Raw genomic sequence first — 16,791 nt, forward strand, 5'->3', positions numbered from 1 at the left:
GCAAGTACAGAGACCAACAGGAACCATGAGAAGATACTTTTCAAACAATCTGGGCAGGTCCTGGAGAGACGGCTCGGAGGTTAAGATCACGTGATGCTCTTAAAGCGGCCCTAAGAATTCAGGTCCCAGCACCCAGGCAGCTCACAATCACCTGTAACTCCAGATCAGGGAATCTGACACCCTCTTCTGGCCTCCATGGGCACTGCACTCACATGCACAAACCGAAAGACACATACACATAATAAGAAATAAAAATCTTAGGGACTGGAAAGATGGCTCAATGGCAAAGATGGTACTTGCTGCTCTTGCAGAAAACCAGGTTTGGTTCCCACAGCCACATGGCAACACACATCTGTGTCAATAACTCCAGGGAATCCAACACTCTCTTTTGGCCTTGTGGGTACCACATACATAGTACACACACATACATAAATACTCATATACATAGAAGCCAAAATAAATTTAACACAGTAAAATTTTCTTAAATGTAAACAGCCAGGAGAGAGGCTGCTGCTCAGTGGCACGACAAGCCACATGCAAGGCTCTGGATGCAATCCCCAGCATGCCCATAACAATCAGAAAGAGCACAAGATCAATGTGTGTATCTGTGTCGCCATACACTCCTTCCTAAAACTGATCTTCTAGAGAACTATGCCTGTGTTCAAGGCCTACAGTCAAAATGTACGTAATACTTGCAGGCAAAAGATGAGGCTTACAAGTGAACGGCTCTTAACATTGCCCCTTGCAAGTCAGATGATTTCCAAAATCTGTCTTGTCAAAACCACAGAGATACTGCTAACTTTTTTTTCCTGGAACTTAGAGATCTGATAGCCTCTGCCTCCCAAAAAGGAGGTGTTGTTTTAACAAAATCTCAATTGTTCAATTTTACCAATAAAGACTCGGGAGCCAGATGCTGGGGTGAAAGCCTGCTAGCTCAGAGAGGCAGAGAAATCACCCAGCTGCCCCTCCTTCTCCGCTGATGTCCCAGAAGCCCCTTTTCCCTACACCGTCTCAAACTCAGTGTCCCTCCCTTCCACCTCCTGTTCATCTCTCCGTCCTCCTGACTCTCCCTTACTCTCTCTGTTTTTTTTTAATAATTCTGTGAAACAAACAATAGAATTGATGTTAAATCTTTCCTCCATAGGGGAGAAAAATAGAGAACAGTCAAACTGTGGTGCACACCTGTAATTCCATTGTGGCTAGAAAACTGAGTCTAGGGTCTGCCTGGGCTACAGCAAGACTCTGCCTCAAAACTCAAGTGATCATGCCAGGGGAAGGGAGACAAAGACAGAACAATTACCCATGGATTCATAATGCAATTGAAGAAAAAGTGATACCCTTGTCTATTTTGTTGAGATAAAATACAAATTAAAATTTACTCTAATATTTAAGTCCCAACAATCTCTCAACAAAGCTTTTATGTTACTTTGATCAACTGTATACAACCAATAGTTACAATGTCTCAACACAAAAATAAAACTCCTAATACTTACAATATGAGACATTAAGAATATATATATATATATATATATATATATATATGTAGTGATATATACTGTCTCCAAAAAAGCAGTATTCTAAAACTCCCATCTATTAAAAGCTTTTTTTTTTTGGAGACAGGGTCTGTCTGTGTAGCTTTGGTGCCTGTCCTGGAACTCACTCACTCTGTAGCCCAGGCTGGCCTTGAACTCACAGAGATCCACTTGGCTCTGCCTCCCAAGTGCTGGGATTAAACGTGTACACCACCACCGCTTTTTACTATCTGTTATCATTTAAGAATTTCTGTATGCTTAGATTTCACCAGATTATTTTAAAAGTAACATAACTCCATTTTAAAAATCCATCACAGGGTGAAAGTTTTTCACTTGCAACTATTAAACTTACAAAACAATTTATATGACACCTTAAAACTGTCAAGACAGTTTAATAAGTACTGCAAGACAGCACACAGAACATACTCACAGGGTCACGTAAGTTACAAACATGATTAAGACCGCAGCCCCTCAGCGGGGCACGGTGGTGCACATCCACCACTCCAGCAATCAGAAGACAAAGGCAGGAGGATTGCTGCGAGTTTGAGGCCAACCTGGTCTGTGCAGCAAGGTCCGGGCTAGTCAAGGCTGATCAGCAAGACCCTGTCTTGAGGAGGGCTGGAGGGGAAAGAAGATGACAGCACAGACCAGGTACTTCTCAGACACTTAACGAGCACTCCAAACACCCAGGATCCCCAGCCTTGATACCCATGTGGGCCTGAAACTAGCAGTACTGGAATTATCTGAAAGCTAATTAGAAAGGGAAACGACAGAAAAAAAAGGAAGGAAGGAATGGAGATTGCTGTGCCTCAGCCGGCTCTCTAAAGCAGGCCCCTGCATTTAGTAAGAACTACACAAGCTGCTTATATCACAACAACTCCAGGCAACCAGCCCACAAAACTGGCAAATAATCTGTTCAAATAATTCACCTAATGGGAGCCTGCTCTCAGGCCAATCTCTATCTACCTCTTTATGGTTAAAAGTATAGGATTTGAGGCGGGAGGTGGTGACGCATGCCTTTAATCCCAGCACTCAGGAGGCAGAGCCAGGTGGATCTTCGTGAGTTCGAGGCCAGCCTGGGCTACAAAGTGAGTTCCAGGAAAGGTGCAAAGCTACACAGAGAAACCCTGTCCTGAAAAACTAAAAATTATAAGATTTGAGATCAGACAGACCTGATTTGCTTCCTTATATCATTACTTAAGAGTTTAATTTCTTTGCAATTCAGTGTCCTCACATGAAAAATGCCAGTGCACACATTCACTGAGGACTAACTTACGGGAAATATAAAGTCAAATGAATTTTTCTTTTTAAATGGAGCTAAATCCAGGAGCCAAGAAAAGCATCAAGAGCAGTAAGAAAAGTGCTGGTGTACGTGTATTTAAAGTCTGACACACGGCAGCACACGGATCCCGGCTTCTTTCTATAGTCTTACAGAGCTTAACCCATTAAAAACCTTGTCTGCACCTACATTAGATTACAAATGAAGAAAAACGCTTTTTAAACCTATTACATCAATTCTACAAGGCATTATTTCCATTGAATTCAACAGAAATTTCCTTAACATTTCCTATGTATGTGCTCCTCCATGAGAGACCACATTTTCTTCATCTGTAAGTCGTTAATATTTTGCCAATGCCAAAGATACAAGTGCTCAGTAAAGAGGACCAAAAATTTAAAAATAAATATATATCTATCATAATATAGACTCTGTATTAGTTTAAATGCAAAAAAAAAAAACCTAAAAGAAAAAAGAGAATTGATTTCTTATAACTTCCTTTTTGTCTACAGTTGTAAGAAAGAAAAAGAGAAACCTCCCATCTAATCTTAACAAGATAATCAGACATCATCGTTCACACCTGTAATCCCAGCGCTCGGAGGCTGAGGCAAAGGAACAACCATGTGTTCAAAACTAGCCTGAGCTACATTCAGTGAGTTCCAGGCCAGCCAGGGATAAACAGCACCCTGTCCCAACAACAACTAAAATAAACTGGGGGGGTGGGGGGGAGGCGGGGGAAAAACTAACTAGCTTGGTTATTCATTTCATATCTGTGTTCAATCTCAGCACTTCCTTGCACTAGAGTGAAAGGCTTCGACGCTGTCCACTTACCTACAGTTTCTACACGATTCTGAAGCCACGGGAAGTGCATTCCTGGATTAGAGAACACAGAAGTTTCTCTCTTGCCATCCTCTGCCACAGCAAGCTTTGTCAATTCTTCCCCGAAATCGCTCATATCTAGTCAAAACTGAAGAGTATCCGTCAGCTTCAGTACATGCTAATCCACAGACAACTGAACTGAAAAGTAGCCATCTTTTCTTCTAATAAATATCACCTGAGCAGCAGAACCCATTGTATCTGATAGTTCTTTTAAAGTAGCAGTTGAATCTGTTCAAGTCCTCAACAGCCCAAACTAAAGTTCTACTTAAAAAAAAAAAAAAAAAGACCACGACAACAATGACGGGGGACTAGAGAGATGGCTCAGCAGAGCACTTTCTGCTTTTACAGAGGACCGGTGTTGTTCGGTTCCCAGCACCCATGCGTAACAGTTCATGATCTTCTGGAACCCTAGTTCCAAGGCATCCAATGACCTTCTCAACAGGAATATATGTAGTGCAATTACATGCAAGCAAACACTCATACACGTAAAATAAGAATCATTTTTAAAATCCATAAAAAAAAAAGACTACTGTAAAGCCATGTATCAAGTACATACAAAAATGAGACATCCTGATTACAAAGTAAAAACCTAAAGCTACGGAAAGAAATCGAAGGATACATACCAACACAATATAACAAGTACAATAATAGCAGTAGCTAGTATTTACCAGGACTTAAGTACATACTTAGCCTATAAATTAGCTAATTTAATCACAGCAGTAACCTTGTTTTCTTCCACATCAGTAATGAAAACTGCAGGACTCAAAGTATGTAATGTGACCAAAAGAAGCGAAGACAAGATCTGGGAAATGCAAAGCACACAGACTAGCTGGTATGACGAAAATGGCTAGGAGGTGGGCAGGGGACCGTGGCAAATAAATGACTCTACCAAAGTAGCCATGTGCCACTGAGCTTGCATTTACCTGTCAAAAAGCTCAAGACTCCTGTGTATCTACCGAGTATTGAAGCTTCCGGTACTACAATTTAGAATTCCACCAAACTTCCCTCTTTTCTGAATCCTACAGCACCACCCTAGTTCCGGACACCTTCAGACTTGTCCAGGATTAATGCATTGGTGTTGCTTTTGTTTGTCTGTTTTCTGCGGTGCTGGAGATGGAACCTGGGGCCTTGTGCCTGCTGACAATTTCTTTTTTTAATACTACGTTTTGTTTATTGTGCGAGGTGAGCCACCGCGCCCGTGTGGACGTCAGCGGATAACTTACAGGGGTCCTTCCACCATGGATCGCACTCACCTGGCTAGACGGTAATGGCTATTCCCTGCTGGGCCATCTCCCAAGAGCTGCCTCAAATTTTGCTCCTCCGCCTTCAATCCAGATTAAGCCTTTTAAAAATCAAACTCAACCGTTCGGCGCAAAAGCTTGAAATAACGCCTGAATGTGAAATCGACCCACCACTATGGTAAGGGAGACCTAACGCAAAACCTTCTCCAGTTCTCAAGAACTCAAACTGGCGTGGTGGCGGTTGCCACGGTAACCAAAACTTTACAGTCCCCGTAACTCAGGTTCCCAGAACCCAAGATTACAGAAAGTCAAGAGGGAATAGCAGAAGGAAGAAGCAGGATGCTCACGTACCTCTTCCAATTGCAGTGGGAGCGGAGGGCGCACCGACCCCGCGGGTGGCTATAGCCCGGCTGCAGAGTTGGCGGGTCTCCACGCCGCGGACAGGCAGAGAAAACCCTCTCCGGATGCAAGAGTTGGCCAGCGCTTCCTGTGAGCCTGCGCAGAACCAGCCCGGCGGGCAGTCGGGGAGCGTGCATGAGGAGCCCCGCCCCTACCTCGTGCGTTGCCTATGGGAAAGCGGCTGAGCCTCTCCAGCTCCGTGGAGGCTTCCGAACGTGCCCCGGAAGTGGATGTTAGCTTCCGCTTTCCTATTGGTTTGGCCCAGATTTACATCTTGGTTTTGTGCCAGCCGGAAAATGGAAGGTTTCCATCGCAAAGTCGAGTGTGGAGATGGGGGGGGGGGGGGGGGGGGGGCACTTATCCGATTCTGATTGCTGCTTTGAAAATTATTTTAATTACAATTTTTAGCATCCGATGTAAGTGACTTGCTGCCTTCACAGTTTGAGCAAGAATCCATTTTTCCTTCTCAACGAGGATTGTTCTAGGGATCGGCCTGGAGTTCACTTTCAAGAGGGACGTTGACAGCCATATATTAGTTATGGAGGTGGATAGTGAAATTGTTAAGCCGTGTGAAAAGGGGGGAGGAGTTAGGGAAGAGGACCCTGAAGAATGGCCAGAGATGTATGGAAAAATACTACTTGAAGGACTGATCTACTTTGGTTTTGGTTTTTTTGAGACAGGGTTTCTCTGTGTAGTTTTGATGCCTGCCCGAGATCTCGCTCTGTAGACTAGACTGGCCTCGAACTCACAGAGGTCTGCCTGGCTCTGTGCGCCACCCCCGCTGGGCCTGAAGGACTGATCTGTTAATGGACAGATTATCACGGAGATGTGAACAAACATTAATGAGTAAAAGCTAAAGGGAGGCCACCTTAAAGTCACTGGAAGAAATGACTTTATAGTTCAGTTAAGGCTGCATAAATGAAAGTATGGACTCCTCCAAAATTCTGAATTTACTGCTCGGGAACAGAAACTGTGCATCATGGAAATTAAGAGTTTGTACATAGTTTTGTTTTTTTTTTTTTAAATGCTACAGATATTTTATTCTGTTTTCTTCATAACCAATACCCAGAAGCCATAAGCACTGGAGAAAGGTTCTTTATACTGTCTTTGTATCATTAGTCTTTGCCCTTAAGCTTGTTCTTTTTGTTGTTGATGTTTTTGTTTTGCTTTATTTTGGGTTTTTCTAAGACCGAGTTTCTACAAAGCCCTAGCTGTTCTGGAAATCACTATGTAGGTAAGGTTGACCTGGAAGTCTTAGAGATCCATAGAATTCATAGAGCTCTGCCTGCCTCGGTCTCCACTATGATTAAAGGTGTGTACCACCATGCCTGGCCTTTAAAACTGTACTTTATAACTACAGGCAAAGCTAAAATAAATGATGATGTGGCCAAGGAGGGTGGTCTCACACACACTAAGACAGTGATTAGTTTGTCATCTGGAAGCTTGGTTCATCAAAGTGAATCAACTGATTTTTTTTTGTTTGTTTGTTCATGCTCAAAAATAGGGGGAAGTGTTGGGCAGTGGTCAAGCATGCCTTTAATCCCTGCACTCAGGAGGCAGAGGCAGGTGGATCTCTGAGTGAAAGGCCAACCTGGTCTACAGAGTGAGTTCCAGGGCATCCAGAGCTACACAGAGAAACACTGTCTCAAAAAACAAACAAACAAACAAAACCCAATGGAGGGGGGGAGTGTTCTGATATCAAAGTTTTCAAACATCTCTTGATATTAGGAGATAAAAGTGAGAAAATTCATTATCTTTATATTCTTCACATACCACTTCCCTTTCCCACAGTACAATTCTGGATGAAAATGTGTTGAGAAGGAGCATGCACAAAAGCTTTCTAGACTCCAACCTAGAATGTATGTTACAAGGGAGAGGAAAATATTCTCACAGTTGCTTTTCATCAAGGGAACAACTTCATAATGGTGATGAGCTACATTTTCTAAAAGCCTTGGAGGTGTCTTGGAAAATATTGTTTCCATTAACTTTTTCTATATAAAAAACAAGCTTCACATAGTCAAGCAACTGAAAAACATCATCACCAATCAACTAGACTACATAATAATAGTGTCGGTTAAAAGAGAATGTGGCAAAAATAAAAGCATAAAGACAAAGCCAACTTGCATGGTGGTGTAGAGAAAAGTTTTATCCAATTATAGCTTCCCTGATATACATGGGTTAGGATCCTACACTAGGCTGAGACTTGGGAAAAGACTACTCTTAAGAGGCACAACTTCAAGTTTTCCCTCCTTGTTTGGTACCCTGAGCCGCCATGGAAAGAAAGAAGCCCAGGCTAGTCTTCTGGAGAGAGATGGTGGATGAATAAAGAGCTCCTAGCACACTAGCATCATAAAGAAAGCACAACCATCATGCAGTGCCTTGGTTCTAGATACATGAAGAAGATGAAAAGGTGGTCATCTCCGATTTTAGAGCAGTTATTGGCTGGAAGCAATCACATGAGTGGTTCCAGTTCAACAGCAGGTGTAGCAGAATCAAGCTAAACCCTACACAAACTCCCGGTTCAAACTGAACAGTAAAATGGTGGTTATCTTCAGGCACCAATGTACACTGAGTCTTCTAGACCCATCAGTTTCTTCTTTGTTAATTTGGAAAATTTTTTGCCTCAAATAAATTTCTGTTCAATTATGTCCCTGCTTTCAAACACTTGGAGAACTTCTAAGTATATATTAGTAAAACCACTTAGTATTAAGAGATTAGAATATAATTTCTGCTCAGTTTTTTTTCTGATCATTAGACCTGATAATTCCTATTGTTCTATCTTCAAATTGACCCTTTTTTGGTTGGCAGTGTAAAGCCTTCTGATAAGCCTGTTTCATTATTTTTTCACTTAAAATACTGTTTCTTATTATTTGAATTTCTTTTTTTTTCAAAAGAAAGTTTTCACTTATGTGTTAATATGCCTTATTTATTCATTATAACTATGCTTTCCACTAAGTCTTTGGAGTAATTTTTTTTTTTTTTTTTTTTGGTTTTTCGAGACAGGGTTTCTCCATGTAATTTTGGTGCCTGTCCTGGATCTCACTCTATAGACCAGGCTGGCCTCGAACTCACAGAGATCCACCTGGCTCTGCCTCCCAAGTGCTGGGAGGAGTAATTTTTTTTTTTGAGACAAAGTCTCACTATGTAGCTCTGGCTGTCCTGGAACTCACCATGCAGACCAGGCTGGCCTCAAACTAAGAGAGATCTGCTTTCCAAATGCTGGAATTAAGGGTATATGACACTACACCCATTTTATGGGATAATTTGAATCTTATTTCAGACAATTCTAATATGTAGGTCATGTCAGAGATGTCTTATTATTCATGGGTTTTTTTCTTTTAAAATTTCATCTTTCTAATTCTTTGCAATCTGATAAGGTTTAATTCTATTGTGAACATTTATAGATTATAGGGAGGCTATATTGTTTTTTCTAAAGTGGATTGTAGTGATTAATGTTATTTCTCAATCTGATTGCATTAAAATTCCCAGACAAAGAGTATCTGATGGTTTTGCAAGCTGGTTTCCAGAGAGAGTTAATCATCAAGGCTCTCAACTGCTGCAAGCCAAAAAAATATATGAAGTAGGATTTCAGCTGGTTATGACAAGCTAATACCTGGAAGAAGCCAAAGGCCTTCCAAAGGTCAAGCTGAGGCTCAAGGAGGAGAAAGACAGAAACACAAGATAGCTTCAGGAGGACCTGGATTAAACCCAACAGTCCCTTCTGCTTCTTCAAAAGGGCTTTTTATACCAATGCCAAGGGGCAGGGCAAAAGATCTCCCCCATGCTAGATCAAAGCACACTGCACAGCCAAGTGTAGACCCTTTCAAACACCTGGTAATCACATCCATGGTCAAATGATCCCCTTATGCAGCCCTGCTGGGTAAAGCAAACTCAGATTCTCAGACCCTGAGTAAGTTCTCACTAGGAAACCTCTGTGGGTCTCTACAGCTCCCCTTTCTTAATATATTAAAAGGCCCCTCAGATAGACTGTGCCTGCCTTAGGTTGTTTTCTTCTTCACTAATCAGCCTTACCCATCATGGAGATACACTTTCCATCAAGCATACTTAGGTTGGTAGCTAGCAAGAAGGACTTCTGACTACCAGCCTCTGGCAGGGTAAAGTACAGAGCTTAACTCAGCTCTGACTCAGGTCCCTACTAAGAGCTTGGAAAATAGTTAGAACAACCACAGTAGTACCTATGGCTGCCACACCCTCAAGTAAATAAGTAAACGATGACCAAGATGGAATGTCCTTTTTGAATGGGCCTAAGATGTCTATAAGAGCTGCACCAGCCCCTTTTTTTAAATCAATAAACTCCTAATGCAACTGCATCAAACTTAAACACTCCTTTAACTTCAACAAACCATGATTCATCAATATCAACAGATTAACATAATTCTAGCATGAATATTACTATACATATTTACAAATCTTACAAACTTACATACAAAAGCAAACACTCTATAGGACTATTTATACTTTACAAATTTTAGCAAACATTCAAAAGTGATCTCTTAACAGAACTATTTACATTTTCTTCTAACAAGACAGAGTGTACATGAATAGTGAGTCACCACAGTTAAAATTGTAGGTGAACTCAAAACTGTTTCATTTCTAAGGTTTGCAAAAGCTCAAAAAAGTCAGTTCTAATAACAGTCTTAAAGTTTCACTGACAGCCCAAGATCAGGGCCTGATTCATCAGCTGTCCTGAAGTCCCTTTTAGCAGCCCAAGTCCTAAAGACTTTTAGGCAAACAGTTCCAAATATGAGGAGTCCCAAATTTGTTGCAGCTCGCCTGAATGCAACAACTCAATTTAGTTCAAACAAGTGTCTCTGAAGCTTCATTCTTAGCCACAGAGGCACTTTCAGTTAGCTTTCCCTAGGAGAGCTGCCCTAGGGTTAATTACTAGTAGGTGGAATTACTGTACTGAGCTGCTGTAACTCTTAGAAAAGCTTTCTACTCAGCTAGTAGGAATCAGGAACCATCTCTTAAAGGAGCATGCATTGGTTTGCCTCTAGCAACCAGAAGTGATGTGGCTCCAGGCTCCATTTCGTTCTAGCTTTTACAATCTCAATCCTTGAATACCAAATAGTGACAAAACCTTTGTCCCAAACTCCTTATCAGCAGTCTGGAGGGCCCCTTTAGTCTCCTGCTTTCCCCCAGACTACAGGATGGAACATCAATGTCAGGAACACTAGTTCAGCTGCTGTCACTCAAACTCCTCTGGGGGAGCATCAGCAGCTATGATGTCATCATGGCTGACATTCCTCCATTCCACACACTGCATCAAGTGCTCAGGCAGTCATCGAGATTCATTTTCATGCCCTTGACACCATATTAAAACAGAATCAGGACCCTTCCATAATCCCGAGCTAGGATATTTCCATTTCACCTGAGCATAAGTCACTCGGGTGCCATCATACCAAAATCTAGCTGTAGCAGATTGTTCACAGATATTGACATTCAAAAGATTCAGAATAAAAGAGCATGATTCAAATCACTATGTGGTGACTCAGGGTACGATTCCCCCCTTTTAATTTTTTGAAGTTGCATCTTGAGACTGCCATGGGCTTTCTCCACTATGCCTTCTCCTTGAGGATTATAAAAAAATACCTGTTTTATACTCAGTTTGCCATTGGGAACAAAATTGCTGAAGTGCTTTACTACTATATCCAGAACCATTATCAGTTTTAATTATTTTTGATAACCCCATGTAGGAGAACCATTTCAGGCAATGAGCATTTAGATGTTTTGTACCTTCTCCAGATTGTGCACTAGCCATTAAAAATCCTGAATAAGCTGGGAAGTGGTGGTGTAAACCTTTAATCCCAGCACTCAGGAGGCAGAGCCAGGCAGATCTCTATGAGTTTGAGGCCAGCCTGGTCTACAGAGCAAGATCTAGGACAGGCACCAAAACTACACAGAGAAACCTTGTCTCGAAAAAAATCAAAAAAGAAAAAGAAAACAAGAAAAAGAGAAAGAAAAGAAAAACATCCTGAATAAGCATTGATGGTTACATGTACATATTTTAACTTGCCAAATTTCACAATATGAGTGACTTCCATTTGCCATAAATGACTAGGAAGAAGACCTCAAGGGTTTACCCCCAAGTGAGGTACAGGAAAATATTTAGGGCACACCCCACATTGTTTAACTGTCAAGCAACTTCCCTGGTAAGATTGAATTGCTTTCTTAGACTTGTGCTATTTTGATGATGAAAAGCACGTGACTATTGAGTTAATTCTACTTGGGATAAGGTAATCATCCTTATTAATTTGTCAGCTATTGCATTACAATTACCTAGAGGACCAGGAAGATTAGAATGAGCTCTAATGTGACCCACAAAGCATGGTAGCTTTCTTTGGTGAATAGCATCTTGAATTTGTTGAAACAGCATTTTAACTTGACTGTTACTAGTCCCAATGCATGGAACAGTTTCTGTAACTTGAAGAGCTCTATAAATATATCGACTATTTATATATAAATTAAATGAACTATCTACAAGAAACTGAAAAACCATGTTTACCGCCTGTAATTCCACTATCTGTACTGAAGCTGGGATTGTTTGTAGTACATAGCTTTTTCCATTGATAACATAAGCAGCCCTTCCACTGGAAGATCCATCAGTAAAAAACTATCTTAGCATCTCTTACGGGATCTTCACAATCTTAGGAAGTATAAATGATGCATTTGAGTGATTTGTAACAGTTGATCAGCTGGAAACTGATTATCAATTTGACCTAAAAACTAAGAAAAGGTAATTGCCCAAGAATCATTATTTTGAAAACGCCAATCAATTTCCAGTTTCATAAAAGGAACACTGATCGCACTTAGTTCTTTACCAAAATAATGTCTAGATTCAATCCTGCTTTTCTGTACCAAACAAGCTACAGCTTCATATGGATTTAATGTCTTAGCTGGTGAAACAGGAAGATATAACCATAAAAGCAGACCATTTTGCCATAATACTGCTGTAGGAATATGTCTAATGGGCAAGATATATGTGTGCCAAGGTAGACCATAATTAATATAACATACTTGCTGATATTGAATAGCATTCTCAACTTGCAAAAGAATCTGTCTACCTTTTCCAGTTAACTGTCTGGGTGAATTAAGATCACTATCTTTTTTTAAAAGATCACTTAAAGTTTCCAAATCACCAGTAGATAATTTTACATAAGGTTGCAACCATTGAATGCCCCCTAATAATTTTTGAAAATCATTCAAAGTTTTTAACCCATCCTTTCTTATTTCCAATTTTTGAGGCTTTAATTCCTTAGGGTATAATATATATCCTAGATATTGAAAAGGTGGCAGTCTTTGCACTTTCTCTGGAGTGGTAATTAACCCTTCAGGGATAAGGCAATGCTGAAGCTGTCCAAAGTTGTCACGCAAAATTTCTTTGTCTTTATGTGCAAGCAAAACATCATCCATATAATGAATACTATAAACTTGCTGAAATTGATCTCTAACCTTTTGGATAGCTTGATACACAAGTTTCTGGCACAATGTTTGGCTATTGACCATTCCCTGGGGCAAAACCTTCCAATGACATCTTTTCACGGGCTCTTTAAAATTAACTGATGGAATGCTAAATGCAAATCTTTGACAATCTTGGGGAGCCAAAGGGATAGTATAAAAACAATTCTTTAAATCCAAAATAATTTTATAAGTATCTTTTGGTATGGCTGTAGGGGTAGGCAATCCAGGCTACAAAGTTCCCATTGGCTGTATGATCTCATTAATTTTCCTTAAATCCTGCAATAATCTCCTTTTCTCTGACTTTTTTTTTTTTTGATCAGGAAAGTAGGAGAATTCCAGGGAGGATTAGAAGGTTTAATATGGCCCCCATCCAACTGTTCTTGTACTAACTGCTGGACAGCTTGTATTTTTTCTTCTGTCAGGGGCTATTGATCTATTCACACAGGATGGTCAGATTTCCAAGTTATAAGATCTACCTGGAGTACAGGCTGCTCAATGACCCATCCTAAAAATACTCTAATCCATCCCTATTAACCCTTTCTTTAGGGAGCAAAGGTGACATTTGACCCTCACTATTTTTTACTAACTCCTGGTCAGGAACCTTTGCTTAGTGACAACTGTATTGGGGTTATATAAATAAACTCCCATATGGCTCATAACAACTCAACCCCACAAATTTACAGGCAAGTGAGGGACAATGTATGGCTGAAAGTTTCCTTCATGACCTTCCTCATCTCTCTAGGAGAGTTCATTGCTGCTCTGCTCAGGATACTGGGTTTGTCCAATCTCTTGCAACTGTGTGATAGTTTCCATCTTTGACCACATGGAAGGCCATTGACCAGCAGTAATAACAGACAGATCCACACCCATGTGTAAACGACCTAAGCAACTTTTTCTGTTCACAACTAAGGTGAGTTTTGTATGCTGTGGACCTATGGCTTGTAGCCAATAGGCATCTGACAAACCAAATCCAGCTTCTCCTCTCTTATCTCTTTTAACTGGATTTCTTGTTCGCACCTGAGGAAGTAAACTTAACTGTGCAAGTCTCTGGCCTGTCTTTATTACAGAAATTCCCTTAGGTGAGTGAGTCATCACCTTAATTTCTCCAAGGTAATCAGCATCAATTACTCTGGGAACAACAAATATCCCCCGCGCGTGGTAGTACTACTTCTTTCCAACAATAACCCTACAGTGCCTTCTGGCAAAGGTCCATAAACACCAGTAGGGAGGGCCTGCATCCCCATTTCAGGGATCAAAACTGTATAGATGGACGAACTGAGATGTAATCCAGCACTACCTGGTATTGCTCTATAGAGGTCCTGAATATATTTCTTTGCTTGGAAATAGACTGCAGAATTACTCCAAAGATCTACTTTGTTGGGGCCTCCCAAGTGCTGGGATTAAAGGTGTGCACCACCACCACCTAGGTTCTGGACACTGTTTTCTGTGCCCTGAGTCTGGCACTAAGGAATTTCTACTCTTGCCCTAAATTCCTTCCTATTAAGTCTATGCAATATCTGTGCACCTAACCCTATATTTTTGCCTAATTTTAATAGAAATTGAGAGAGAGAAAAGAGAAAAACCTAGACAGAGAAAGATACTTGTTACAGCCTAACTTTTATTACTTGCTTTGGCTTAACTTTTAGCCTCTCTGCTTTATCTATATATAGTTTTTGCTCCCGAAGAATAGAATACCACTGCCTAACCTTTTCATAATTCATAACTGGACATGCCCAACTGCTTCCGAGGTGCTCCCTCCCTCACTTACTTCCTCTGCACCCAAGTCCCTAGCTCTGGCCCCATCTGTAGGAGGTCAGCTCCCACCTTTTCAGGGTTCCTATGAGGAGGAGAGAGGGATACGAAAATAGTAGATAGAAAGATAGCGAAGAGGAGAAAGACAGAAACACAGAATAGCTTCGGGAGGACCTGGGTCAACACCCAACAGACTTTTCCATTTATTCAAGAGAGCTTTTTATAACAATGCCAAGGGTCAGGGCAAAAGACTTCCCCCTTACTAGATCAAAGGACACCACCTAGCCAAGTATAGACCCTTCCAAACACCTGGTAACCACGCCCATGTTCAAATGATCCTCTTATGCAGCCCTGCTGGGTAAAGCAAGCTCAGATTCTTGGACCCTGAGTAAGTTCTCACTAGGAAACCTCTGTGGGTCTCTACACTGGTGCTAGTGTTAATTTTTTTTAAAGATTTTGTTCGCAATTATGTGTGTTTCTGTGTGGGTATGTACACATGAATGAAGTTCCCAAAGAGGCCAGAAGAGTTTGTCATATCCCCTGAAGCCATTGGTGGTTGCAGGCTACCTGACATGGGTGCTTAGAACCACACCTGGGTCCTCTGCACGAACACTATGCACTCTGAGCCATAGGGTTAATTTTTAATCATCATTTTCTAGTGCTATGGTCATATTTAAATATGGCTAATCTGGTTTTTTTTTTTTTTTTTTTTTTTATCAAGACAGTTTCTCTGTGTAACAGAGCTCTGGCTGTCCTGGAACCCACTCTGTAGACCAAGCAGGCCTTGAACTTACAGAGATCTGATTGTCTCTGCCTCCCGAGTGCTGGGCTATAGGCATGTTCCACCACCTCCTGGCAAGATGTACTTTGTTCTTATACCCTGATCCACATGAAGACAAGTTGTAGAAAAACTACATTAACCTATTGGTGGTTCAGAATGCATAATCTTTGAAAAGATATTCCATATTTACTTTATTTTTTTTTTAAAGATAGGATCTCACTATGTAGCCTTGGCTGGCCTACAACTGCTGGCATGGAATTCACAGAGATCTACCTGCTTCTGCCTCATTGCTGAGATTACAAGTGTGTGCCACCATGCCCAGGCTCATTTCCATCCAGTATCGCCATGGCACAATCATGAATGGAGAGGACAACCTGTCTCCTGGAAAAGAAGGCACCTTAATGCCCTGCCCTGACGATATGCTGATAACTGCTGTCAGGATACTCCCTCCAGGGTGAAACATTCCTTCCTAGAGAGAGGCTTGCAAGACCCAGGAAGTAATAAAGGAGGATGGAGAGGCCCAGAGGAGACTTTCCAACCTAGTGAGATGCCTGCAAGGTGTGTAGAGAGCTCCAGGGCTGCAGCTTCATGAGCTTACCCATGCTGGGGAGGACTTTTCGGTGGCACAGCTGCCTGTCAATCACCCATGCTCCTGTAAACAACTTCAGTAGACCCATCGGTTCACCAAGATGGACTTTGATATGATTGTTGCTTTGGTCTGTTGTAGCCAGAAGTTTTCCTGTGTCCCATAGTCGCTCAGTCCCAAATAAACACTCAGAGGCTTAATATTAATTACAAATGGTTTGGTCTATGATTCAGGCTTATTGCTAGCTAGCTATTACATCTTAAATTAACCAATTTCTATTATCTATTTTGCTATGTGGCCATGGCATTACTGGTCTGCTGGCATCTTGTTCCCTGGGTGGCTGGATGGTGTCTGCCCTGACTCCTCCCTGTCTCTCTGCTTGGATTTCCCACCTGGCTCTTATCCTGCCTTACCATAGGCCAAAGCAGCTTTATTTATTAACCAATGGTAGCAACCTATATTCACAGCCTACAGAAAGACTGTCCCACAGCAGTCTGTCTTTGGGTCTCTACCTGAGGCTGTGTCTCTGTCTGGGGTAAACATCCATGTCATGGCTCCCCAGGGAAAATCTCACACGGCAGGTACATAGTACCTCTCTTTTTGCTATGCTTATTGGATTATTTTCCTGAGTCCAGGATGCTGTACCTGGACCTCATTCTGGCTTTCCTAGCTCTGGACATGACCTGCTCCCTGACCTGTCAGTTCATTTAGGCAAGAAAAAAAAAACAGAAAATTTAAGCCACACCACACTCTGAGGAACTTGAGAAAAGAAACAAAAACTTCTATCCTTACTCAAGTAATTTTACCTTGGAGGTTGGATTTAGGGGAATGTCAAGCCTGGACGCTGTTGCAAGGCCAGACAT

General features: G+C 41.4%; 1 protein-coding gene across 4 annotated transcripts in view; it reads right to left on the reverse strand.

Moving 5' to 3' along the window:
• The window catches only part of Taf1a (TATA-box binding protein associated factor, RNA polymerase I subunit A), a 37,146-nt gene extending 31,535 nt beyond the window's left edge, over nucleotides 1-5,611 (reverse strand). For all 4 annotated transcript variants that reach the window (XM_059280652.1, XM_059280651.1, XM_059280650.1 and 1 more), the window contains exons 1-2: nucleotides 5,280-5,611; nucleotides 3,640-3,775 (exon numbers count right to left, since the gene is read on the reverse strand). In XM_059280652.1, the coding sequence (XP_059136635.1) occupies nucleotides 3,640-3,763 (124 nt within the window). In that variant the 5' untranslated portion in view covers nucleotides 3,764-3,775; nucleotides 5,280-5,611. The remainder of the gene's footprint in view (nucleotides 1-3,639; nucleotides 3,776-5,279) is intronic.
• Nucleotides 5,612-16,791: the final 11,180 nt, after the last annotated feature.

The sequence above is a fragment of the Peromyscus eremicus genome, chromosome 15, assembly GCF_949786415.1.
Source record: "Peromyscus eremicus chromosome 15, PerEre_H2_v1, whole genome shotgun sequence".
NCBI classification, from domain to species: Eukaryota; Metazoa; Chordata; class Mammalia; order Rodentia; family Cricetidae; genus Peromyscus; species Peromyscus eremicus.